The following is a 25,349-nucleotide window of genomic DNA, read 5'->3' on the forward strand; positions in this document are numbered from 1 at the left end:
CACCCAAGTGAGTGGAGCTCTGTGGGCAGAAGCGGGGAAGGTGAGGGCCCGGGAGGGTCTGCCCGGGAGAAGCGAGAGCGATGCCTCAGATGCGTCCCTCTGAGGCTCCGGCCGGGGACGTGCAGCAGAGAGGGACACACTGGAAGTGCTTACTTGACATCCCCCAGGCATTTTCGATTCAGAAGTCTGGAGGGGTGGTCCTTTCTCCTTTCTTCAAATATAAAATTTGACAAGTAGGTGCCTGGGGTTGCAGATGGGGGTGGAGCCTTCCTTTCAACATTGCTTTGGGGCAAGGTTGGCTATGGTACCCTTGCCAAGATTTACTTTCGGAATTTTCTGGAACTAGCTTCTGAATCGGTTTCCACATTGCTGATAAGGGCTTGAAAGTCATGTGTGGGTTGACATGTGGATCTGACTGCTTATTAACTATCTGATCTTGTGCAAGACACCCAGTTGCTGGATGCCTCAGTCTCCTTATTTGTACACTTGATACGAGACGCCTCTCCTGGGGGATTGCTGTGGGCTTAGACAAGACAGCACACGCATCACATCCCGCCAGTTCAGTTCAGTCGCTCAGTCGTGTCTGACTCTGCGACCCCATGGACTGCAGCAAGCCAGGCTCCCTGTCCTTCACCAACTCCCGGAGTCCACCCAAACTCTTGTCCACCGAGTCAGTGATGCCATCCAACCATCTCATCCTCTGTTGTCCCCTTCTCCTCCTGCCCTCAATCTTTCCCAGCATCAGGATCTTTTCCAATGAGTCAGCTCTTCACATCAGGTGGCCAAAATATTGGAGTTTCAGCTTCAACATCAGTCCTTCCGATGAATACCCAGGACTGATCTCCTTTAGGATGGACTGGTTGGATCTCCTTGCAGTCCAAGGGACTCTCAAGAGTCTTCTCCAACGCCACAGTTCAAAAACATCAATTCTTTGGCACTCAGCCTTCTTCACAGTCCAACTCTCACATCCATACATGACCACTGGAAAAACCATAGCCTTGACTAGACGAACCTTTGTTGGCAAAGTAATGTCTCTGCTTTTAAATATGCTATCTAGGTTGGTCATAACTTTCCTTCCAAGGAGCAAGCATCTTTTAATTTCATGGCTGCAGTCACCATCTGCAGTGATTTTGGAGCCCAGAAAAGTAAAGTCTGACACTGTTTCCACTGTTTCCCCATCTATTTCCCATGAAGTAATGGGACCAGATGCCACGATCTTCGTTTTCTGAATGTTGAGCTTTAAGCCAACTTTTTCACTCTACAATTTCACCTTCATCAAGAGGGTTTTTAGTTCCTCTTCACTTTCTGCCATAAGAGTGATGTCATCTGCATATCTGAGGTTATTGATATTTCTCCCGGCAATCTTGATTCCAGCTTGTGTTTCTTCCAGTCCAGCGTTTCTCATGATGTACTCTGCATAGAAGTTAAATAAACAGGGTGACAATATACAGCCTTGACGTACTCCTTTTCCTATTTGGAACCAGTCTGTTGTTCCATGTCCAGTTCTAGCTATTGCTTCCTGACCTGCATACAAATTTCTCAAGGGGCAGGTCAGGTGGTCTGGTATTCCCATCTCTTTCAGAATTTTCCACAGTTTATTGTGATCCACACAGTCAAAGGCTTTGGCATAGTCAATAAAGCAGAAATAGATGTTTTTCTGGAACTCTCTTGCTTTTTCCATGATCCAGCAGATGTTGGCAATTTGATCTCTGGTTCCTCTGCCTTTTCTAAAACCAGCTTGAACATCAGGAAGTTCATGGTTCACATATTGCTGAAGCCTGGCTTGGAGAATTTTGAGCATTACTTTACGAGCATGTGAGATGAGGGCAATTGTGCGGTAGTTTGAGCATTCTTTGGCATTGCCTTTCTTTGGGATTGGAATGAAAACTGACCTTTTCCAGTCCTGTGGCCACTGCTGAGTTTTCCAAATTTGCTGGCATATTGAATGCAGCACTTTCACAGCATCATCTTTCAGGGTTTAGAATAGCTCAACTGGAATTTCATCACCTCCACTAGCTTTGTTCATAGTGATGCTTTCTAAGGCCCACTTGACTTCACATTCCAGGATGTCTGGCTCTAGGTCAGTGATCACACCATCGTGATTATCTGGGTCATGAAGATCTTTTTTGTACAGTTCTTCTGTGTATTCTTGCCATCTCTTCTTAATATCTTCTGCTTCTGTTAGGTCCATACCATTTCTGTCCTTTATCGAGCCCATGTTTGCATGAAATGTTCCAGCAATTACTGTCGCGATCATTTTGTTATTCTGGCTCCTCCACTGTGACTACCCTCATATCTACAGGTGAAAACCTTCAGATCCTACCGGTTCCTTTGGGGACATCATCTTTCTGTACTTCTGTACTTCTCAGTGCTTCTGGAACCTGCATTTTTCCTTGCTCTCTTAAAACATCTATTGCAATTATAAGCATGGTATTTGAATACCAGTGACCTGTCTCACGTTTACAAACCTTGTCTTTTTTCCCCCTTTAAAATAGTGTAAATTCATCAGAGCTTGAGCGACAGCATGAGTTTGGAGGCCTCCTGCTCAGCACATGGTCTCTGTGAAGATTCTTTCCTTCCTCCCCCAAGGTGCCCCACCTCAGGTATTGGTAATTGGACAGGGATGGTCTTTTTCTCCAAATGCCTCATTATTTTTGGAGTCTCGTGCTGGACTTTTATTGTTTTTTATTGGGGGTAGTATTATTGGGGCTTCCCTGGTAGCTCAGATGGTAAAGCATCTGCCTGCAATACTGGAGACCTGGGTTGAATCCCTGGGTCAGGAAGATACCCTGGAGAAGGAAATGGCAACCCACTCCAGTACTCTTGCCTGGAAAATCCCATGGACAGAGGAGCCTGGTAGGCTACCGTCCATGGGGTTGCAAAGAGTTGGACACGACTGAGCGACTTTACTTACTTATTTATTATTATTATTGGTGGTTTCATAGGTGGCTCAGCGGTAAAGAATCCACGTGCCAACACAGGAGACATGAGTTTGATCCCTGGGTCAAGAAGATCCCTGGAGGAGGAAACGGCAACCCACTTCAGTATTCTTGCCTGGGAAATCCTGTGGACAGAGGAGCCTTGTGGGCTGCAGTCCATGGGGTGGCAAAGAGTCAGACACGCCTGACAGGCGACTGAGCACGCACGCACACATTTGGGGTATTATCCTGGCTTCATCTGAGCATTTTTCCCAAGACTAGCTCTCCTTCTGGCCATTTTCCTGGGTCTGTTTCTTTCAGAAAATGCTCCAATAAGGCACTGATAACCCAAGTCACCAACAAAGGTCCTCTGCCTTTGCCAGGAGGCTTATTTGGGGAAAGTGAGCACAAAGCCACGTGTGCACTTCCCCAGAGAGGCAGACACTCAGACACTCGGACAGACCGTCTTTGGAGACTCCCAGGCCCTGCGGGGGCAGGCTGCCGGGCCACCAGCAGCAACCTCACAGGGAAGGCACGCGGCGAGACAATGGAGCTGTGAGCGAATGATTCACGCCTCTTCCAGGAACACCGGGAACAGACCGAGCACAGTAATTCCCCCGTGAAGGCCGCACTCGGAGGCAGCGACCTGCCAGCACCGCGTGCCTTCCAGCCTGTTTCCGAATCTGCCTGGGGGTGGGGGCGCGGGGTCTCCGAAGACACGGGTCGGGCAGCCCGCCCGCAGGCCCCGCCCACTGCCCCCCACCACGGTGCCCCGAGTCCGCTCCAGGAATTTCCTGTGCGTCGGGAAAGGGCCACAACAGGAATCACGTGTACTCCAGCAGAGAACACTCAAAACCTGAAGCCATCGTAAAATGCTCATCACAGGGAAAGTGGGAAAGCAAAAACACCAATGAAAAAAAGAAGGAATCACCCAGAGAAAACTGCAGTGAACATTTCTGCCACATTTTCTTTGAGAGATTTTATATCATGCTGTTGTTTAGTTGCTAACTCGAGTGTGACTCTCTGCCACCCCATGGACTAAAGCCCACCAGGCTCCTCTGTCCATGGATTCTCCAGGCAAGAATGAAGGAATGGGTTGCCATTTCCTCCTCCAGGGGATCTTCCCAATCCAGGGACCAAACTCGTGTATCCTGCATTGGCAGGTGGATTCTTTATTGCTGAGCCACCAAGGAAGCCCATCATAGTTCAAGAAAAATACAGTTGTTCCATACATCACAGGTACAACCTTATTATGACACAGAACATGTGACCGTCACTCGTGGATGAACAGACGGATGTCATTAACTCTGGGTCAGCACCAGTGTTCACTGCTTTACCTCCATCCATCAACAGGACCCACCAAGGGTCAACTAATAACCTCCCACTTGGACACTTGAGTTGTTTGTATTTTTCACAATTATCCATCATGCTGTCCTGTAATGAATAACTCGGGGCACAAGGATATAAATGTCTTTACAACTTTTGATGTCTGGTGTTTTTAATTAAACAAAATCTATTCAAATATTGAAACACTGGCATTTTGTTGAGAGTTTTGGAGAAAAGTTTATTTTTCTACCCTGAGGAGCTGTGCAAAAAATGTTAAAGCGTGCATTACCTAGAGTTTGAGAAGAGCCCACCACGGGAGTTACGGTTTTTTCCCTATTCATGCAGCACCTGCTCTTTCAGCCAGTATCCTGGGTGCTGGAAAACGTGCACAGGAAGCTTGGAGTCCTCAGCGCACGTGAAGTCCTCCCCTGGAAGTCGGAGCCCATGAGCGGGGGTGGGGACCCATCCTGAAGAGGCACCTGCTGGGTGGGGGGCGGGGGCCTGCAGAGCTGAGGTCCTGGGGCAGGAAAATTCCCGCCGTAGAGAACAAAGCACTCACAGGACATGTAGCAGCATTCTCATCTCTTTCTTGGAAACTTGGCTCTAATTATTGATTTTTCATTGCTTCCCGTACAGCTTGATATATTTTGCTTCCTGAAACCACCCTGCAGGTTTCACAGGCAGGAGAAAAGAGATGCTGCCACCGAGGGTCGGGTGCGAGGCTGTGGGGGCGGCCGGGCTCCTGGTAACTGGAGATGCTGAGACCTTCGGCCGGAGGGGGCGGCTCTGCCTGTGGTCCCTAAACTCAGAGCACTGCTTTCTTCTTCCTTCAGCCTGTGGGTGGTTACAATAAAGCTTATTTCTGCTTTGTTGGAGCCTGAGGTCCAGTTAGCAATGATGTATTCTTACTCCACACCCTTTCAAGTTTGAAATAAGAACCTCAGGCCCACAGGAGCCAAAAGCCTTTGTTGTGTTGACAGTTCAAAGCCTCTAAGCTCCTGCTGTGCTGCAGGGAAAAGGACATCTCAGCGACAGGAATCTGCTTGTAGACCGGGCCAGGGGATTCGGAGCATCCTGCAGCTGTTTCTGGAGCTCCCACCCTGGACCCTGGCCTGTCTGGACGGTGACTCTGGTGACTCTGAGCCCTGGTCACCACCAGCCATGGGTGGACCTCGTGATTGAGCCTGAGCCCCCCACGTGTCCTGTGTTCTCCGCATTCGCTAGGAACCACCTGCTGGCCCTCTGGGTGAGCGCTGCTGGGGTCCCCCCACAGCCCCAGCCCCTCCCCAGGAAACCAGGGACTCGTCCACATGTGGCCCGACAACAGAAGCCCAGCATCTCCATCCGGATGGTCTGAAATGGGAGGACGGTGACTCAGCATCCCAAAGGGCCACCTTCCCTCCTGAGCCAGGATGATGAGGATGGCTTCACAGGCGGGGGCCACACTCAGCAAGCATCCACACTCATCACGTTCAAGAGCAGACCCACGCCTGCGAAAGAAGCAGCAGAACCCTTGCTCCCCAGTGGGCTGTGGGGAGTCATTGAAAGGGGTGAAGACTACATTGTTGCTGTGGTTTAGTCGCTAAGTGGTGTGGGGCTCTTTTGCAACCCCGTGGACAGTATCCCTCCAGGCTCCTCTGTCCATGGGATTTCCCAGGCAAGAATACTGGAGTGGGTTGCCATCTCTTTCTCCAGGGGATCTTCTCGACCTAGGGATTGAACCCCAGTCCCTGCATTTGCAGGTGGATTCTTTACCACTGAACCATCGGGTAAACATGAAGGCTACAAAGGATGATCAATTTATCAATGCATGCTCCTGCTGCTGCTGCTGCTAAGTCGCTTCAGTCGTGTCCAACTCTGTGCGACCCCAGAGACGGCAGCCCACCAGGCTCCCCCGTCCCTGGGATTTCCCACTGGAGTGGGTTGCCATTTCCTTCTTCGGTGCATGAAAGTGTAAAGTGACAATGAAGTCGCTCCGTTGTGTCTGACTCCTAGCGACCCCATGGACTGCAGCCCACCAGGCTCCTCTGTCCATGGGATTTTCCAGGCAAGAGTACTGGAGTGGGGTACCACTGCCTTCTCTGATCAATGCTTTATAATCCAATATATGCAAGTTTTACCTCCCAATTCTCCACACCCATCAGGATGCACAGCCCAGGAGCAGTGTCCTGCCTGGACTTAACCAAACTGCCCAAGAGGACCCAGCTAAGGGCTTCGAGTCTCTTCTCTGGTTGGCTCTCTCATCCAAAACCAGATTCTGCTTAAAGTTCCAAATTGTCAGAGTTATTCTTTGGAACAATTTCCCTCCACACAGCCTCTTCCTCATACTCTTTGCTTTACTTCTGCCCCAACTCTTAATAGTTAAAATGTCTGATAACCTCCAAAATAACTTTTCCAGCCAAATAAATCTCTAAACCTTCAATCACTGCTGTTTGCTTGTTTGAAGGCTGTCTCTCAGCGGCAAAGACCCCGCAAGGTGCATCAGGGTGGAGCCTTTGACTTTGTCCCAGTGGACAGGCCCCACCAGCCTGGACCCCAGCTCCACTTAACCGACAAGCTCACCTCCCACACAGCAAAGAGCTGCATGATTTTTGCAGGTCCTTCACTGAGTGGACAGGAACAGAGTCTGCATTCCCACGTCTACTGTGTTGGAATCCACGAGTGGGCTGGGGCTGTCTGCTCCCTTGCAGTGGGTGGTGGTCCTGCACCATGAATAACTGCATCTCCCAGTTAACTGCATGCCTTGCGCGTGGGTCAGGCACCACAGTCAGCCAGCTGTCACAGACGGGGACCAGACCCATGCTGACCCTCTGGGTGCCGGCGCTGCGAGGATCAGCGTTCCCCCAGGCTCCGCCCATCAGCCAAGCCGACTGCTCTCTATCTCTCATCTCTCAGCACAGCACCCTTCTCCCACCACAAAAGCGCGGGTAGAGGGAAGGAACGTCCTTGCTGCCAGCCAACTCTCTGAGGCAGGAGTCTTCCTATTTCTTCCAACTTTTCCATCTGAATCCAATTGGTGCATCTCAGATGGTAATACGTGATTCCGCAATCAACTCCAGAGTCTTGTCAGGGGGTTCTGAAGCCAAATCTGGTGAAGGATGACCTGCCTTAGGTCATCCAAGGACGTTCAGCTGTCTCAGGCCACAAGGACACTCGTTTAAGAACAATGTCTCCTACAAGGCAGATCAGACCCGAAACCACAGACGTCTGTGCTGCCGGCGGCTCTTCTAAACCAGTCGCCCAAGAGATGGGGTCCTGAGGACCTGCAGAGCTCTGACATCAGACAGGGTTTTCAGCTAGAAAAGGGGACGAGGGTAGCCCTGGAGCCTGCAAACCTGATTCGACTCTGGCCTCACAAAGTTTTTAGCTCTGAGACCTTGAATAACTTATTTAACTTGGTGTCAGATACTTCATCTGTGAAACAGGTATAGCAACACTTAAAAGAAAAGGCTAACACTGAGGAGTCAAAATAAGATATTTAAGTGATAAATCATTGAACAAACTATCCATCCGGGTAAAGCAAAATTCCTACACTTTATTCTTCATCCCATGTATTAGAATACATTTCAGATGAAGCAAGGATTGGATTTGAAAGAAGAAAGGAAAGAAGGGAAGCAACAGATGGAAACATGGTTTTTCTGCTGTCACGTTTCTACAGCTCTACAATCTTGAAAGGAAAAGAGGCTGCTCTAAGGGAGACCTGGTCACCTCTCTGGATACAAATCCAGAGCACTGGAGAAAAGGCTAATACATTAATAGCTTCATTTTGAACTCTGTCAGATGATACCCGTACAGCCGGGGCTTCCTGGGTGGTGCTAGTGGTAAAGAGACGTGGGTCCCATCCCTGGATCGGGAAGGTCCCCGGGGGAGCGAATGGCAACCCTCACCAGTATTCTCGCCTGGGAAATCCCAAGGACAGAGGAGCTTGGTGGGCTAGAGTTGGCTGGGACACAGAGTCAGACACGATTGAAGCAACTTAGCACGCCCACACGCATCCTACACCCAACAATAATACTTTACATTTGTTATATGTATGGACAGAACTCTTTTGCACACAAGCAGCCTTTTGAAATAAACATAATAAAGAAAAATGGGGGAAGTTTTCTGTACACTTGACCAAAGAGCAGTCATTTCCTTCAAGTATAAAAGGTATAGAGGAGAACAGCCTCCACTGCATGGCAGCAGCCCCCAGGAGCCCGTCTTTCCAAACATAACGAGGAGAGATTCCCGATACAGCAGAAGACCAAGTGCTCACAGGTACCGCAGCGCCACAGAGAGCAGGCAGCCGCCGGACCCTTGTGAAGACGGAGCTGTTCTCTGGCTCTGCCGCCCCCGGCGCCCCGGCCTCCGCACCCCGGTCCCCGCCGCCCCGGCCCGCCGCCCTCTGTGCCCCAGGCCCTGCCAGCCTCCGCCGCCCTCCGCGCCCCGGCCCCCACTGCCCTCTGTGCACCGGCCTCCGCTGGCCTACCTCACCCTCGGAGCCCCGGCTGCGACACTGTCCACAATGTTACCGCTGGAGGGGAATGCAGAAGAGGGCATGGCAGTCTCTCTGCTTTACTGTTTACAACTGAGCCTGAATCTTCAATTACCTCAAAGATTAAAAATTTAATTAAAAATCAATTTCTGTTGTTTACAGGATTATAGAAAAAATTAATCCATAAGGTCACTGAGATGTGTGGAGACACATGTACAGAAAGCCTTTGACAAAATTCGACATGCATTATTTTAAAAACCCAGCAAACTAGATGAACCCGCAATAGAAGAACTCAGCAAAATAGAGGATAGTTGCTTCAGGTGATAAAGGGCATTTGAAGAATCTAACACTTAATATAATGATAACAGTGAAACAGCAAACAGTTTTCTCTTAAGATGGGAAACAAGGCGAGACGCTGCTGCTGTTGCTGCTGAGTCGCATCAGTTGTGTCCGACTCTGTGCGACCCCAGAGACGGCAGCCCACCAGGCTCCCCCATCCCTGGGATTCTCCAGGCAAGAACACTGGAGTGGGTTGCCATCATTGCTCCCTAATTCCCCAGCGCGGGGTGGAGAGGCAGCTGCTGCAATATTTCAAAAAAGATGACAAGCATCTCAGCAGATGCCAGAGGTCAACGGTCCGTTCGTCTCAGCTCCTCAAGCTGACACACCGCTTCTAGCTGTCCTCAAGTCCAAGGCAGATAAAAGGCTGGGCTAGTGGATGCTCGTCCTATGAGTTCCCTTCCGCTGAAACATGGAAGGGTTTGGCGAGCAGAGCTCCTGCGTGCCACACTGACCCTCTGGTCAGTGAACCGGCTGGCAGCAAGCTTGTCCTGCTGACAACCCCTTCGTCCTCAGCCGAAGCCCTCACCATGACCATGTGAGAGGCGCGTCCACGGGCTGTGGCTGGGCTCCAGTGCTCATGGGGTAAGCCGGTCAGACTCAGGAGCCACAAGGGGCTCCTTCGGGTAAGTCACTTTGGAGACGCCCGAGGTCTCCCCCAGACCCCTGCCTCCAGCCCCAGCCTCAGTCCCCACTCAGGGCACATGCCCCATGCATCCTCTCAGGCTGCAGCTGGAGCGCCCCCCCAGGCTCATCTCCTCCCCCAGGCCCACCCCAGGTGGGAGGAAGCCGCCTCCCCAGAGCCACCTCTCACACCACTGTCAGAGCCCACACTCCAGGTGTGTCATCTGGACAATTTATTGGCCAAGATCTGCCCCATTGAAGAAGGTAAGTTCTTTGCAAAAGGCCCTATATTTAAATTTTTAATTTATTTTGTGCCTCTCATCTCCACATCTCCCATGGTTCCTGGAGGACGATGATGTGAACTTGGTAAATAATCGTCAACTCAATGAATGGACGCAAGAAGCCTGGGAGAGGGTCCAGGTGAGGACGGGGTTGGGGCTGCAGGACTTGGGGGGCACAGCTGACGGGCCCCGAGCCTCTCACACGTGATCCCCCAGGGAGAGGTGGTGGCAGCTGCACCATGACCCTGACCCTGAAGTCCCCAAGCCCACCCCGCCCTGGAGCATGGGTGGATCCAGGGCCCAGAATCCCATCTCTAGATGGCCACAGATGTGGGGGCAGCCCCAGCGCGTGAATATCTGTCTGAAAGGAACTATGGCTGCATGTCTTATCAGCGGCTGATGACACAACTGTTTATCATGACATTGCTTCGAACCGTTCACGCTGGCACAGAATCTCAGCAAAACTACCTGATGGAGCCTGGGAGCCCCTGAGTCCAAGGGCACCCTGGGGAGGCGTCTGCTCACCTGGTGCAAAGCTGTTCGGGGTTTCCAACCCACCCCCGATCTGCGAATGCGCCCTTGTGGCCAATAGGACTGTGGACGTGGAGGCTCTGAAGCGGGCGACGGTACCGATGGCCCCGGGGCAGTGTAACCTCAGAGTCCTGATGAGGGAAGGAGGGAGGCAGGCAGGTCGGAGTCAGGGAGGCCTCAGGGCTGCAGGGAGCTGACCCTGACTGCGGACTCGACCGACGCCCAGAGCTCGTGTTCGGGCTGCAGGTGGGAGCTGACCCTGTACCGTGGACTCGACCGACGCCCAGAGCTCGTGTGGTTCCACCCCCACCCCCACCCGGGACGAGGACGGTGAGCCTGGGGGTCGGGGACTCAGGGCCAGAATGGCGGTCACAGCCACGCGCACATTCAGAGCTGAGCTTCAGGACTTCCTGCCGACACAGGTGCTCCCGCGGGTGGGTGGGTGGGCGGGTGGGCAAGGGGGCCTGGGGGTCAGGGGTCACTGCAGACCCCTGGGAAGGAAGGCTTCCGGGCAGCCAGCTCCCATGAACACTTCACGTGCTTGTAGCCTCAGTCAAGTTCATCCAGGGGAGCTGTCATGGCCCCAGTGCCGGGTCCCAGCCCACCTCTCCATCCGGCCTCTGCTCCCCCCACACACCCCGCCTCCACTCTTGGGCACAGACACTCCCTCGGGCGGAGGGCAGCCAAGTTCCTGACGGTTTGGGCCCCATCCTCTGGCCCCAGTGTGCGGGCATGCCTCCCAAGGTGCCCTGGGCCACGCCTGACCCCCTCCCTGGGCCCAGCCCAGTGTCTGGCCTGGCCTGGACCAGAAGACAGCAAAAGAGCCGCTGAAACAGCGAGAAACCCCCGGAGAGACAGCCGGGGAACCTGCACTCTGATATCTGACGACCGAGAGGAATCATTGGCACTTATTTTCATTGTAAAATACGAGTTGTGGTTTCCTGGGGTGTTTTTAGTTCTTATCTAGCTTTTAGAAATACTTTCTGAAATATTTACAGATAAAATAATATGACGTCTAGGACTGGCTTAAAATAACCCTATGAGGAAGTGGGTGGGGTGTAGACAAAACAAGGCCGGAGGCGGGCCAGATCCTTGCGGTGGGAGTGGGCTGGCTGTGCGCGGTCCACGGTCCCAGCGCATGTGGAGCCCCCTCCACCACACGGACCACTCTGGGAGCCAGTTCCTCTGCGGGGCTGCTTGGACCCAAGCCGAGGGGCGGGCTCTGCCCTTGGGAAGGGCGCACTGCCTCCCCCGGGTGGATGAGGGGCCCTCGAGGCCCTCACTCACAATAATCTGGGGTGAACACCCCCAGGGCGCACACGCGTCCTCCTCCGCCGCCCTCCCCCACTGCCCTCCTCCGCCGCCCTCCAGGCCCGCCTCCAGCCGGGCACCACACTGCCAGCCGCTCGAAGGAGGAAGGCCAGCTGGTAAAGGGCCTCCCCTTGCCCAGCCCACCATGTTCCTGACCCGGTGTCCTCACAGTCCAAGCCCCAAGCCGCCCGTCCCGTCCAGACCAGGGCCAGAGGCCTGCCTCCTCCGACACCGGGCTTTCGCTACGGCCCCTTCCCCAGGCCCACTCACACCTCCCCGCCTTGTGTAACACAGGAAGTGGCCTGTTTTGATAAGATGGAGCAACAAGCTGGGAAATTAGATAAGCTGGGCTGCACAAAAGCGTTTCCTCTGCTGCATTCCAGCCCCAGAGACGGGTCTCAGGTCTTGCTTAGAAAGACCAGGGGCGCGTCAGGGGCCGCATGGGTGGCCTGTCACCCCTCCGGGCTCCGTCACTACTAGGGGGGCGGCGGCGCTGGGCTGGGCCACGTGCCAGACAGGCCATGGGACCTGCAGCCGCTCTCCCGCTTACACACGCTGCAGCACTTCCTCTCAGGCCCCTGACGTGTCAGCGAGGTCACACGGCCCTTTATAACTCGCTCTGCGGCCTTTGGCCCAAATCTCAGAACCAGAAACAGGAAGTCAGGTGGAGACTTGGGTCAGGCGGAACCCCGATTTCTGCAGCCCCAGCCAAATGGCAAGACCTCAGGTAAACAGTGGCCCCCAGGGCCTCGGGGCCCAGGAGGCCGAGCAGCCTGGGAAGGGGTTGCCTAAGTCGTGGCTGGACGCGGGCACTGCTGGGCATGGAGGCCACGGGCCCCAGGGACAGCCTGCGGCTGCCGGGTACCCAGGGCCGGAGCGCCGGGAGTGGGGCTGGGCTGTGTGGGCCGAGACCGTGTGAGAGCTGAGCCATAGGACGGAGGCCCAGGGCGAGCAGGCGCCCCCGAGGAGGGACGAGACGGCACCGTGGTGCCCACAGCCCGCAGCACCGCGAAGCCACTGGGGCTCCGCACCAAGCTCACACAGCCGAGCTTCCTGCAGGCGCTCCCTTCAGAGCCGAAAAGACACCTGTGGGCCCTGGCAGAAACCAGTTATTGATAATTACCATGGTGACGATGACGCTTTGCTTCCTCCAACCCCCCGGTTCCCCCAGGACCAGGCAGTGAGAGATGGCAGGGACACGTCGGGCCTGAGACAGAAGTAAGAACACGCACCTCTGGACGTGTGCGCGTGTGTGTGTGCTCAGTAGTTTTTCTGGAACTTTAGAAGTCTTTGAGAAAGATACTGAAAAATTGAAAAGCAAATACATTGAAACTCACAATATTATAAGTTTAAAAATTTTATTTATATCAAAAAAATTTATGTAATTTAACCATATTGAATTTAATGGACTGGAAATAAGGGCACTGATAATATTTTAAAAATGCACTTCTAAAACAATTAACCATTAACTGAAAAATGACACAGCTGTGTTTATGGGAACATGTAGGAAATACAAGAAATAGAGTGAACACGTCAACATTCACACCAGCATCACTCACAACAGCCGAAGAGCAGACACAACCCAGGTGTCCCTCAACTGAAGAAGATGCAAACAAAACGTGGTCCATACGCTCAGTGAATGATTGCCTTTCTAAAGGTGTCACGTGGAAAACACATGAGCGGACAACGCGGACCTGTCAAGAACAGGACACCCTCCCCAGCAGAGACACGGCGCTTTCTCCTAACGTGAAAGAGGACAGCAGCTCACCCTCACCCTCCCCCACGGACCTGGAGTCACTGCAAGACCGGAAAGACGCTGAACTGGATCCAACTCAGCGTGGCCACTTCTGCCTCTGACACCAGGCAAGATGCCCACCCTCTCTGAGCCTCACACCCCCTGTCTGCAAAACGGGAATGAAAGCAATAGTGTGATGGAAGTGCTCAGAATGCAACAGACTCTCAAGAGGAGGCTGGGTCCCCCACCTCCCAGGGGGCACCGCGGTCCTCAGACACCACGGACCTGGGATTTCCAGCACCGACACGATGCTAAGTGATTCTCAAGTCCTCTCCAGTTTACAAAGATGCACTCGATTCGCACACAGGGTCCTGGGCTGTTCACCCGTGAAGTCCCTCTGCAATGCTGTGGTCCCTGACCAGCAGGCGGCAGATGGGGGTGCCAGCCTCCTGTGGGGAGCCTGCTGGGTGGAGGGAGGGCAGCAGCCTGGAGAAGGGGGCAGCAGCTCGGGCCCGCGTCTGCCTCTGCATCCCCCCACATTGCGGCAGTGCCAGGCCATCCGCCTCACACTTGGAAACCACACGCGCATCAAGCCAAGGGCAGCAAGTCATCTGTTCTGTTCAATCCCTGGACGGCATGAGCTCATTCTCAGCACCAGAACACTGGCTTCCACGCCTCGGGGGCCGAGGGATGGAGGGTGTCCAAGGCCCTGCTCAGTTCCATCCTCGATGATCACAGAGCGTCTGGCAGTGAGAGCAACCGTAACTAATTGGTTGTTTCCCTTGCCTCTTTCGATAAAAAGCAGGAGAAGGAGATGTGATTTCACGTGGAACATGAATCACACACATCCCAGAGCTCAACACCCTGGCCGGGAGGAAGGCCTTGCTCTGTATTCTGGAGTGAGTGCTGCCCCCACCAAGCACAGAGCCTTGGTTCTCACTCACCCGGGACAGTTACCTGGAAGCCGGCCGTTTGGAGACCAGTTATACCACCCTGCTCAGCTCCTGGGAAATGTCCTCATCAAGCAAACAGGCTGCTTGCAAACTTGGGCTTCATGAGTTGCAGGGGAAGCGGTGGAGGAGTGGTGAGTAAATACCAGGGCGTCACCCAGGACACGTGCCCTGGACAGAGGACAGACAGGCCTCCCCAGGGGACACAGCGCTGCCTGTGAAGATGGGGGTGGCTGGCCTGTACCATGGAGTCACCTCCACGTCCAAGCCCCAAGACCCTCGTGACTTTCAGGGAGGGGAGCAGACACCAAGGCTCCCCTCCTGCTCGCAGACGGCCAGGACAGGTTGGGGGAGCGTGCGCAGCCTCACGTCCCCGGCCAGCACCCACCTGCCCTGATCGGGCGGGCCCGCCTCCAGGCCTGAGGTTCCCTGAGCACCAAACACCAGCAAATCCCACAGCACACTGCCAGGGATGGAGTGGCCAAGGTGGGCGCCACGAACTGTGGAGTCTAACGGGACCAGATTCGCCACCTGGAATTCGTTTTACAGATGCAACAGCCTACAGATCTATTCTTGGCTTCCAAACAGAAGTTCCAACAAGAATGCTCTTGCTCTCCGCTAAGCATCAAATAAGGAACTGTTCGGGAAGCAGGCCCACTCTGAGGATGAGTGGTCCTCAGGGAGGCACCTGCAGGCCCACTCCGCAGGTGTTTTGGGTGGGCACTGACCCCCGGGGCTTCGTGAATGGGGGACCTCACTGTGAGGGGGTCAGGCCTGTGAACCAGCTTTCCTGTTACCTGGAGTCATGGTTCCAGTCACCAGCCAGAGTGGGCTAAACGTTACCTGAGGACACACCACGTTGTCTGATAGTACGGCGGCCTCTTCTCAGAGAGGATAGCACCGTCTGTGTTGAGAAAAATACCCCAGACTTGGAGATCTGGCCAGAGAGCGTGAGGTGAGACACCACGGTCAGCCTGTCCCTTTGCCCAGCCCCCAGGCCTCCACCTGGGCCCAGCACCCTGTGGGTCACAGAGTCGGGCTGCAGAGTCACTGTGGGCTCAGAGCTTTACTGGCAAAGGGGCAAATAACTTCCTCCCACGAGACACTGAGGGACACACACCAGCTTGTATCCGGCCCTGCAGCCCTGCACACAAACCCCTCAGCGGCTGTGGACACCCAGGTGCTTAAAAAGCTCTTGAAGCAACTTACCTCTCTGATTCCCTCGTTAGTGAGAGAATAAATATTTGACACTTGTTCATTCTGCATCTGCGTGAGAGTCAGGTTTTGAAATTTTTAAAACTACAGCGTGTCACGCCCACAGAGAGACAAACCGCACCAGAGGCAGCCTGGGGTCAGGAGCCTGCAGAGATGGGCCTTCCGGCTCTGCCGACCTCAGGAAATGAACCCAAGTTTACGCACTGGTGTCTTGGCTGCATGGGGACGGCCTCACAGGTCACCACTCGCCTGGCCTGTCCTTGAAGGTGATACCAACTCCACAAGTGTTAAAGCAGCTGGTCCACCCCAGGGGCTCCCGTGGCTACTGGAAACGTTTTTGATCCTCCTCAGAGGAAGATTTCTAGGTGTCCTCAAGCTCTCACTGAACCAGGTTTTTTTTCACTAATAAAGCAAAGTTCATCGGTTTGTTTAAAGGTCGAGGCTCAGACCAGCTCATCCAGGAAACAGGCCTTTGTCTGCACCTCACCTGTGTTCATAATCCCAGATTCAGTTTCTGTCCGCAGGTGGTGGGCTCAGAACTGAGGCTGCACACGACTCCGGGGTCCTCAGGCGGCCTCCCCCATGATGCTGTTCGACGAGCCTTGGAAGGCAGATCAGCCCGAGACACCCAAGCGTCACCCTCCCTGCTTCCTATAGCTGCACAAGTTCTGGCCATGAAGGAGCGACCCGAGTCCCCACAAGGGGAGCCACTGGCATGAGTCGGGAGGAGGCTCGGGCCGCAGCTCATCAGACGGTCAGCAGGGAGGAGCCACCCGGGGCTCCACCTGGCCCACCCGCCTGGGCACTGAGGGTCCCATCACCAAAGAGGGGGACGAGCTCGGGGGTGCCACTGCTGTCTCGTCATGAGCCCTCCTTTCTGTCAGCTGAACGATCAGTGACACGGCAGGCCTGGCACCTGGCCAGGCGCCCACCCCTGGCTTCAGCAGAGACCGAGTCGTTCGACTTTTCAAAGAGCCTGATGCTGTTACAGACAGAGCCACCCAGTAACTCGGCCCAACAGACAGGCAGCCCTGAGCACCTCTGAGGCTGGGCGCGACTGGCCAGAGACACTGGCTCAGGCAGCACCACACGCTCAGCCTCCTCAACACCAGGGAGGCTCCTCCTCCAAGCACGAAGCCTGGGAGGGTCTCACAGCCTGGCCTCCGCATCTGCAGAGGCCCGTCTCTCTGCACCCGGCCCTCCCCAGTGGCAGGGGCTCCAACATTCGATACTCACGGGCTTGTTGTAGCAGTAACTCGTGCTTGCGGCGAAGACAGAACAGGCGCAGAGATGCAAGAACACGGTAAAAACAGGCCATCCCCTGCACCCTGCACGGGCAGCCGCGGTCAGCCACATGTCCCTGGCACGTGGCAGCCCACGGGCACAGGCAGCCGTGGTCAGCCACACGTCCCAGGCATGTGGCAGCCCATGGGCACAGGCAGCCGCGGTCAGCCACACATCCCAGGCACGTGGCAGCCCACGGGCACAGGCAGCTGCGGTCAGCCACACGTCCCAGGCACGTGGCAGCTGTCAGCCACACGTCCCAGGCACGTGGCAGCCCACGGGCACAGGCAGCTGCGGTCAGCCACACGTCCCAGGCACGTGGCAGCTGTCAGCCACACGTCCCAGGCACGTGGCAGCCCACAGGCCCAAGGAGCCACATCCCCTCACCAACGGGCTCCGTGCCGCTGCAGCTGTGCGTGCGCATCCAGTGACCTGGGCAGCAAGCAGAGGTCAGGCCACCATGTGTCACTACACTCCAGGGAGGTGCCAGCTCCAAGCCCTGCTGCCCAGCACGCTGAAAGCCGTGGGAACCTTGATGTTTCAGCAAACGGCAACTGATGGTCAGTCTTACATGGAGACTTGGGGAGTCACAGAAGCAGAAGGTGGGAGGCTAACAGGGAGGGTCCCGGGCCCCGCAGAGCCCACGACTCAGGCCAGATGGAGGGGGCCCTGTGTCCCCAGCTCAGCCCCCTTGGAGGGGGCTCTGCGTCAGATAGAGGGGGCTCTGTGTCCACAGCTCAGCCCCAATAGAAGGGGCCCTGTGTCCCCAGCTCAGCCCCGATGGAGGGGGCCCTGTGTCCACAGCTCACCACCGATGGAGAGGGCTCTGTGTCCGCAGCTGACTCTCGGCGCCTCACGCCCGCACCCACCTCCCTTGCCCCTTCCTGCCCTGTCCAGGCCCTTCCTGCTGGCTGCTTCCCGCCAAAAGAAGCCACCACTGACCCTCCCAGGAACAGTCTTCTCACGGTTGCTCTGCCTCAACTTAAAATCAGCTTGCAGTGTTTTCAGACCTACTTGGTTAAGAAAATCTGCTTGGGAGATGAGTAGATATGAAAAGGAGACTTCCGATCAGGCTTTTACAAAATCCGAGTCTTTGTCCCAATGACAGGGTTATAAAAGTCCTCCTGGAGCTCTACAGGGGAACGAGTAGGGGCTGTGCCCTGACCCCTGAGCCCCACGGCCCTGCCAGTGCCAGTGCCTGAGAAGGAAGCCCCATGAACTGTGACTGCACGAGGAGGTCGCTGCAGCAAACGGAGACCTTTGCGTCTGGGATTCAGATCTTTAGAATACAGTCTAAGCCAGCTTACGTAGTTTTCTAACAAATACCTTATCAGCCAGAAAGGAAAAACAATGTTCTGAACAGAAGCTAGTGATCCGCAAATTCTAAAAAAGTAAACTTTCCTGTTGTGGTGTGTTTATCTCCACCTCCGGTACAACGGCCCTTCTGTTAACGGACACAAGGGGCATCTGTGGCATTCCATCTGCCCGGCAACCTTGCCCTTTCAGGGAGCTCTGCGTGCCTGCGGGGCAGCTGAACACACGGTGCCAGGGCCACTCAGGCCAAGCGGACGCAACCCCGGAGCCGCGCGGCTTTTCGGGTTTCAGGACAGCACCGTCTCGCTGCTCCCAGAGGACACGTCACTGGCTGGCACGAGGGGTCCAGCACCGCCAGAGCACAAGGTCAGCACCGGCCGGGACTTCTCAGGCACCCAACCAATGGGCTCCACACACAGCCACCCTGGCCCTGGTGGGCATGCCTCTGAATCCGGGAGTCCCGGCAGCTGGCCCAGGGGGCCGCCCTGGGCCCACGCTGCATCCCAAACAGGTGCAGAGCATGTGCTCCAGCCCACGAGGCCTGCGGGTCGGGGAGCTGCCTCCCTCCTGAGCGCAGCGTGGTTGCCGTCCAAGAGCCACGGCCTCCGCGTACTCAGCCCCACGAGGTGCCTCTGGCGAGCAACACCCCGAGCGGCTCCTGTGCTAGAGCTGAGTGCACAGACGCCCCGGGCTGAACCAGCGTCTGCTGAGCAGCAGCAACCCCTGCAGCCAGACACACCAACAAGGAGACCGCAGCCCCTTCTCTCCCACGACCCTTATCTGTCCTGCGTCCCAGATAAGGAAACCGGGTAGAGAAAGGTGACCGCCAAAGGCTCCCTGGGGGTGTGAACTGCATCTGGGCCCAGAGCCCCCCATCCCCGTCTGCCCTCAGCAGGCCCAGCCTCAGGCCGAGGCGCTAGTTTCAGAGAAGCAGGGTTGACCAGGCTACTTCAGCAGCCTCACCTGGGGATGGCTGTTGTTTCCAGCAAGATCCTACAGCATTCCACAAAACCACACAGAGTTTGGCACAAAACCACTTGTAAGTCACAGGCTGCCAGGGAACCCCCAATGGGGCAGAGTAGGGGGAGCGACCACCCTGGTCTGCCTGGGCTGAGGGGGTCCTGGGACCCAGGGCTGAGCCGGGAGCAGCCCAGGAAACCCTGAAGGACTGTCCACAGCAGCCCTTTCACCTCAGTGGGGCCGGGCCACGTTGACTCCCGATGGTAAGCAGCATCTTTCAAACTTTTGGAGCATAACCCACAGCAATAAATACATTTTACATCAGGATCCAACACGTACTCTGAGAAATACAGTGGAAATAAAAACTCACATCTGATAAAACTCTGCTACCCTCTACCCTCAGTTCAGTTCAATTCAGTCACTCAGTCGTGTCTGACTCTTTGCAACCCCATGAATTGCAGCACGCCAGGCCTCCCTGTCCATCACCAACTCCCGGAGTTCAGCCAAACTCACGTGCATCGAGTCAGTGATGACATCTAACCATCTCATCCTCTGTCGTCCCCTTCTCCTCCTGCCCCCAATCCCTCCCAGCATCAGGATCTTTTCCAATGAGTCAACTCTTCGCATGAGGTGGCCAAAGTATTGGAGTTTCAGCTTCAGCATCAGTCCTTCCAATGAACACTCAGGACTGATCTCCTTTAGGATGGACTGGTTGGATCTCCTTGCAGTTCAAGGGACTCTCAAGAGTCTTCTCCAACACCACAGTTCAAAAGCATCAATTCTTCGGCACTCAGCTTTCTTCACAGTCCAACTCTCACATCCATACATGACTCCTAGAAAAACCATAGCCTTGACTAGATGGACCTTTGTTGGCAAAGTAATGTCTCTGCTTTTTAATATGCTATCTAGGTTGGTCATAACTTTCCTTCCAAGGAGTAAGCGTCTTTTAATTTCATGGCTGCAATCACCATCTGCAGTGATTTTGAACTGAAGTGAAATGAAGTGAAGTTGCTCAGTCGTGTCTGACTCTTTGTGACCCCATGGACTGTAGCCTACCAGGCTCCTCCGTCCATGGGATTCTCCAGGCAAGAGTACTGGATGGGTTGCCATTTCCTTCTCCAGGGGATCTTCCTGACCCAGGGATTGAACCCGGGTCTCCCACATTCCAAAAAAATAATTGGAGCCCAAAAAAATAAAGTCTGACACTGCTTCTGCTATTTCCCCATCTATTTCCCATGAAGTGATGGGACCAGATGCCATGATCTTCGTTTTCTGAATGTTGAGCTTTAAGCCAACTTTTTCACTCTCCTCTTTCACTTTCATCAAGAGGCTTTTTAGTTCCTCTTCACTTTCTGCCATAAGGGTGGTGACATCTGCATATCTGAGGTTATTGATATTTCTCCCAGCAATCTTGATTCTAGCTTGTGCTTCTTCCAGCCCAGCATTTCTCATGATGTAGTCTGCATAGAAGGTAAATAAGCAGGGTGACAATATACAGCCTTGACGTCCTCCTTTTCCTATTTCTACCCTACATCATTAAAAACCGCAGGTTACCAAAACACTGAAACTAGGGCCTGAACGCAGGTCTCCTGCATCCAGGCAGATTCTCTACCATCTGAGCCACCCGGGAAGCCCCAAGTACCTACCAGTGGGTGCGAAACATGGTTTGGGGGAAAAAAAATCCTTCATTAAACTATGTCTGGAGGGTTCTGTTCTGGACAAGACAGTGTTATGTGGACCAGACTCAACTTCCTGTCTGATTTACCAGGCAGAGTCTGAAACAACTGCAGAACCAGACAAATCTAGGAAATGATGGTATTCCAGACAATGCCATCAGGCAACGAGAGTGACCCTGCGAGACGGAACACAGGTGAGGTGGGCCCAGACCTCTCCTGCTGTATGGAGGGGACCCCAGCCACTCCCTCCCTCCCGGGAGACCGCTGCCCAGAGACAGAGCTTCTGAGACCTCTTTGGCTGAATTGCTACAATCTCGGGAAGACTCCCTAGACTGGGAAAGAACAACCTGAAATGATCAGAGGCGCCAACCCCGAGGTTCTCACAGGGCCTGGAGAGTTCCAATCCCTTCTGCTCACAGGCTTTGGAGAGTCCCTGGTGCGGGGGCAAGCCACGGGTCTGCGGCAGGAGGGCATCTAGCTCTGCTCCTGTCTCAGGCGAAGCTCCAGAGACAGAAACAAATGTCGGAGATGAAGCAGACCCTGCACTGATGGATGGATATGATGCTGCAAAAGAAGAGACTGGGGGACTTGAAGGCCCAACAACAGAAAATATCAAAATCACACAGAGAGAAAAAATGAAAAAAAGCGCATTTAGTAAGTTCTGGGAAAACTTAAGTAGCCATATGTACGTGCCACTGGAGTTCCCAGAAGAGAGGAGAGGTTTGAGGGACATGAAACAGCATCTGAAAAATAATGGCCAAATTTTTTCCCAAATTCGATGAAAACTGTAAGCTCACAGATCCAAGAAGCTCTGGGACCTCCAATAACAGAAGTGCCACCAGTTAATTAAAGATCTGGTGTAAATCACGACTAAAGGATTTTCTGCCTCACCCAGATTTTTGACAGCAGTGCTTCTCAGGACAAGCAGGAAGATTAACGTGGTCAATATTCTGTGTAAGCGCCTGCCATTCCAAGCCGGCTTTGAGTCACTGCTCTTGGAGTCCGGCTGAGGTGGGCAGCTGAGAACAGAGCGCAGACACAGGGGCAGACGTGCGGGCTATTGAATTGTTAATTCTGTCTGTAGAGGTTTGGGGGAACATCCCTTTCGCTGAAATTAACATATTCACGTTCACTGCTGCTGCTAAGTCGCTTACTGCTGCTGCTAAGTCGCTTAAGACTGACTCTGTGCGACCCCATAGACAGCCCACCAGGCTCCCTCATCCCTGCGATTCTCCAGGCAAGAACACTGGAGTGGGTTGCCATTTCCTTCTCCAATGCATGAAAGTTAAAAGTGAAAGTGAAATCACTCAGTTGAGTCCGACCCTCAGCGACCTGCAGCCCACGAGGCTCCTCTGTCCATGGGATTTTCCAGGCGAGAGTACTGGAGTGGGCTGCCATTGCCTTCTATCCCCCCTTCTAACCTTTGACCTCAAGAAATCTGCCATCAGCGGCGCTCACTGTCCCGCCAGACAAGGTGGGGTGGGCGCAGGTGCGGACTGGAGGTCGGGGTGGGGGTGCCTCGCCGCTCCTTCACTGCCCCGCATGGGCGCGTGCTCCGCTCAGGACCCCCGAGGCGGCGCCGGCCGGCTACCTGCCCCGGTCCCCCGAGGGGGCTGCCCTGCTTTGGTTTTGCTTGTTTGTGTGTGTGTGTGTGTTTATTGTGACTTTGCGAAATACTCCAGGACGAGAGACAGAAAGTCTTGGTCTCCCAGAAGGAGAGAACGCAGCTTTTGGTTTAAACGGCTACTGGGAGCCCTTGAGGTTTTCCAACGTCATCACCGTAAAAACAGAAACTAGAGAAGGACATCATCTAATCTCGCTCCCTGGACCCCAGTGGGGCTCCCTTTGCCTTCAGTTTGTCTCTCCTTTGGTGGGTACATAGTCTTGAGAATACGTGCCCCGGAATGAAGTCTTCAGAAAGGACGCGGAGATCTGGGGCGCGGTCGGGGAACGGGGTGGAAAGAGGTTGGAGGCTGGTAAATGTCCGTCTGTACCTGACAGGCTGGACTCGCGTGACCTCCTCTCCGCGTTCGCACCGCCCGGTTACATAAACTTAACCCGCGACTGGGGAGAAGCTCCCGGGCGCGGGGGCGGGGGGAGGGGGGACTCCCCGCCTCCGTCCCGAAGACCCGCTGCCCCTCTGGGCTTTGATCTTCCTGAGAAAACCGGCTCGGCCCGGCGGCGGAGAGGCAGGCGCGCCCCGCCCGCCCCGCGCGGCCCCGAGGCCGGTCCTGCCGCGCGCCCCGCCCCCGCCGCCGCCCCCGCCCAGCCCCGCGCGAGCGCCGCGGTGCCGCCGCCGGGATGTGACCTTCAGAGCCGCCCGCACAGGATGACCAGAGCCACTGCCCCTCGGCGCCCGCGCCTCGCCACGGCCCCCCGGGCGCTCTGACCGCGCGCGCCCGGCCCCCGGCCCCGGTTTCAGTGCTGGCCCTCGGCCCCGGCCCCGACCCGCCCCGCCCCGCCCCGCCATGCCGCCCGGACCCGCCGCCGCCCTGGGCACCGCGCTGCTGCTGCTCCTGCTGGCCTCCGAGTCGGCGCACAGTGAGTACCGCGCGGGGCCGCGGGGCGCGCCGGGCCGGGAGCCCCCCAGCACCCCGCCCCCCCGGAGGGCGAGGGGCGCCTCGGCGCCGCACCCCGCGCGCCCCGCGGCCCCGCACGCCCGGGCCCCGGCGCCGCCGCGCTGACGGCGCCTCTCCGCTCTCTCCCCGCTCCTCCCGCCCGCCCGGGAAGCCGTGATGCTGCGGGCGCGCGAGGCGGCGCAGTTCCTGAGGCCCAGGCAGCGCCGCGCCTACCAGGTCTTCGAGGAGGCCAAGCAGGGCCACCTGGAGAGGGAGTGCGTGGAGGAGCTGTGCAGCCGGGAGGAGGCCCGCGAGGTGTTCGAGAACGACCCCGAGACGGTGAGCGCGGGGCCGCGCGGGGCGGCGAGGCGTGCGCCCGGAGCCTTGGGGAGGCGAGCGGAGCGTCGGGGCAGGCGGGTCCCCTCGACCCCCGCTCCCGCGCGCGGCACCACCCTTCAGGGGACCCGGGTCCGCGCGCGCACGGACGGGAGCGGGGGTCTGCGGCAAACCTTTCTGCGGGCACACCGACCCTTATACAGGGAGGCGGGCAGCGGCGGCGGAAGGGCAGGGTGCTGTGTGCCGCCCCGGCCACCCTCAGGCCTCCTCCTTTCGAGCCCCTGTTCTCCCGGTGATGCCAGGTGCCCCTCAGAGGAGGAGCGGCGGCCGATGCCAGCGGGGGGTCCTGTGGACGCCCGCAGCCACTTCCCGCCGCAGGCCTCGGAAGGCAGCCGCCTTGAAGGAAACTGCAACTCTGACAGCTCAACCAGAAAGCAGTAGGGTCCGGCTTAAAACGTAAACGAAATAAATGGTTGGAGAGCCCGAACAGTTTCCTGCCTCCCTGCCCCCTTGGCCAGATTAGAGGTGGGGGTGGGGCTGTCCGCAGATCCCTGTCTAGAGGCGGGAGCCTTAGCTTCAAAGACGGAGGGCTGGACGAGCCGGAAGGCAGCAGGTCCCAGGCAGGGAGGACTGGGAGGACCGATCAGGGCTGGCACACAAGGGAGGGCGGGCCAGGCGGCCACAAGGTGCGCCCTGGGAACCGCGGAGACTGCAGGAGCCTAAGGTGCTGGCTCAGGACAAGTTTCTATTAATAACGTCGTGAAGAATGTGGGGCGACAGGCAGCCGGCCTCGGGGAGTGGCCCTGGGTGCACTGTGCCATCTTAGTTGGGGCAGAGGCTGGGGTGTGTGCCCAGGAGCCCCCCGCGCGGAAGCAGGGCTGATAGAGGGGTGGGCTCACCCTGCCTTGCTCCACACCCTGAGGTCAGGATGATTTCACAGCTGGTTTTGGTTCTACTGGAATAGTTCTTTTAAAGAATTCTTCTGGGGTGGAATAAGCGTCTCGTGCAGTGAACAAATAAGTGTGAAGGATGCAGGCTTTTACGTGACTCGCGTTTCTGACTGGCTGGCTTGACCCACCCCGTGGTCCCCTATGTGAAACAAGCTTGATGGCGATGACCAAGCTGTGCCCTTCCTTGGCTTGGCACAGCCCACAGCTGCAGTGGCTGAGCTGTGACCGGTGACTCTCGGTGTCAGTAGCGGTGCGCGTTAACCGGTTGTGAGCAGCAGTTCTGCCCCGCCCCATCTCTTCTGCCTGTCCTCCCGTCTCTTTGATGATGATGAGTCCTGCTGGCCCCGGGGAGCTTGCTCCGAGGAGCGTTTCTGAAGGTCCCACACAGGCTGTGTGCTGGCTGCCTGGGTTGCTGCCCGGCTGCGGGGTGTGTGATAAGTGTGTTCCTACCAGTCCCAGGCCCAGCCTGGAACACTGGCTGCCACAGAGCATGGGATGGGGCTTGCAGGTGACCAGGCTTGAGGGCAGTGAGGCCGCCGCCCGCACCAGCCCTGCCCCATCCAGGCC

General features: G+C 55.9%; 1 protein-coding gene across 1 annotated transcript in view; it reads left to right on the plus strand.

Moving 5' to 3' along the window:
* The first annotated feature begins 23,205 nt into the window (after positions 1 to 23,205).
* Positions 23,206 to 25,349, plus strand: part of GAS6 (growth arrest specific 6) — a 28,311-nt gene continuing 26,167 nt past the window's right edge. The window contains exons 1-2 of the mRNA XM_070380682.1: positions 23,206 to 23,479; positions 23,669 to 23,835. Of these exons, the coding sequence (XP_070236783.1) occupies positions 23,407 to 23,479; positions 23,669 to 23,835 (240 nt within the window). The 5' untranslated portion in view covers positions 23,206 to 23,406. The remainder of the gene's footprint in view (positions 23,480 to 23,668; positions 23,836 to 25,349) is intronic.

The sequence above is a fragment of the Bos mutus genome, chromosome 12 (assembly GCF_027580195.1).
Source record: "Bos mutus isolate GX-2022 chromosome 12, NWIPB_WYAK_1.1, whole genome shotgun sequence".
NCBI lineage: Eukaryota > Metazoa > Chordata > Mammalia > Artiodactyla > Bovidae > Bos > Bos mutus.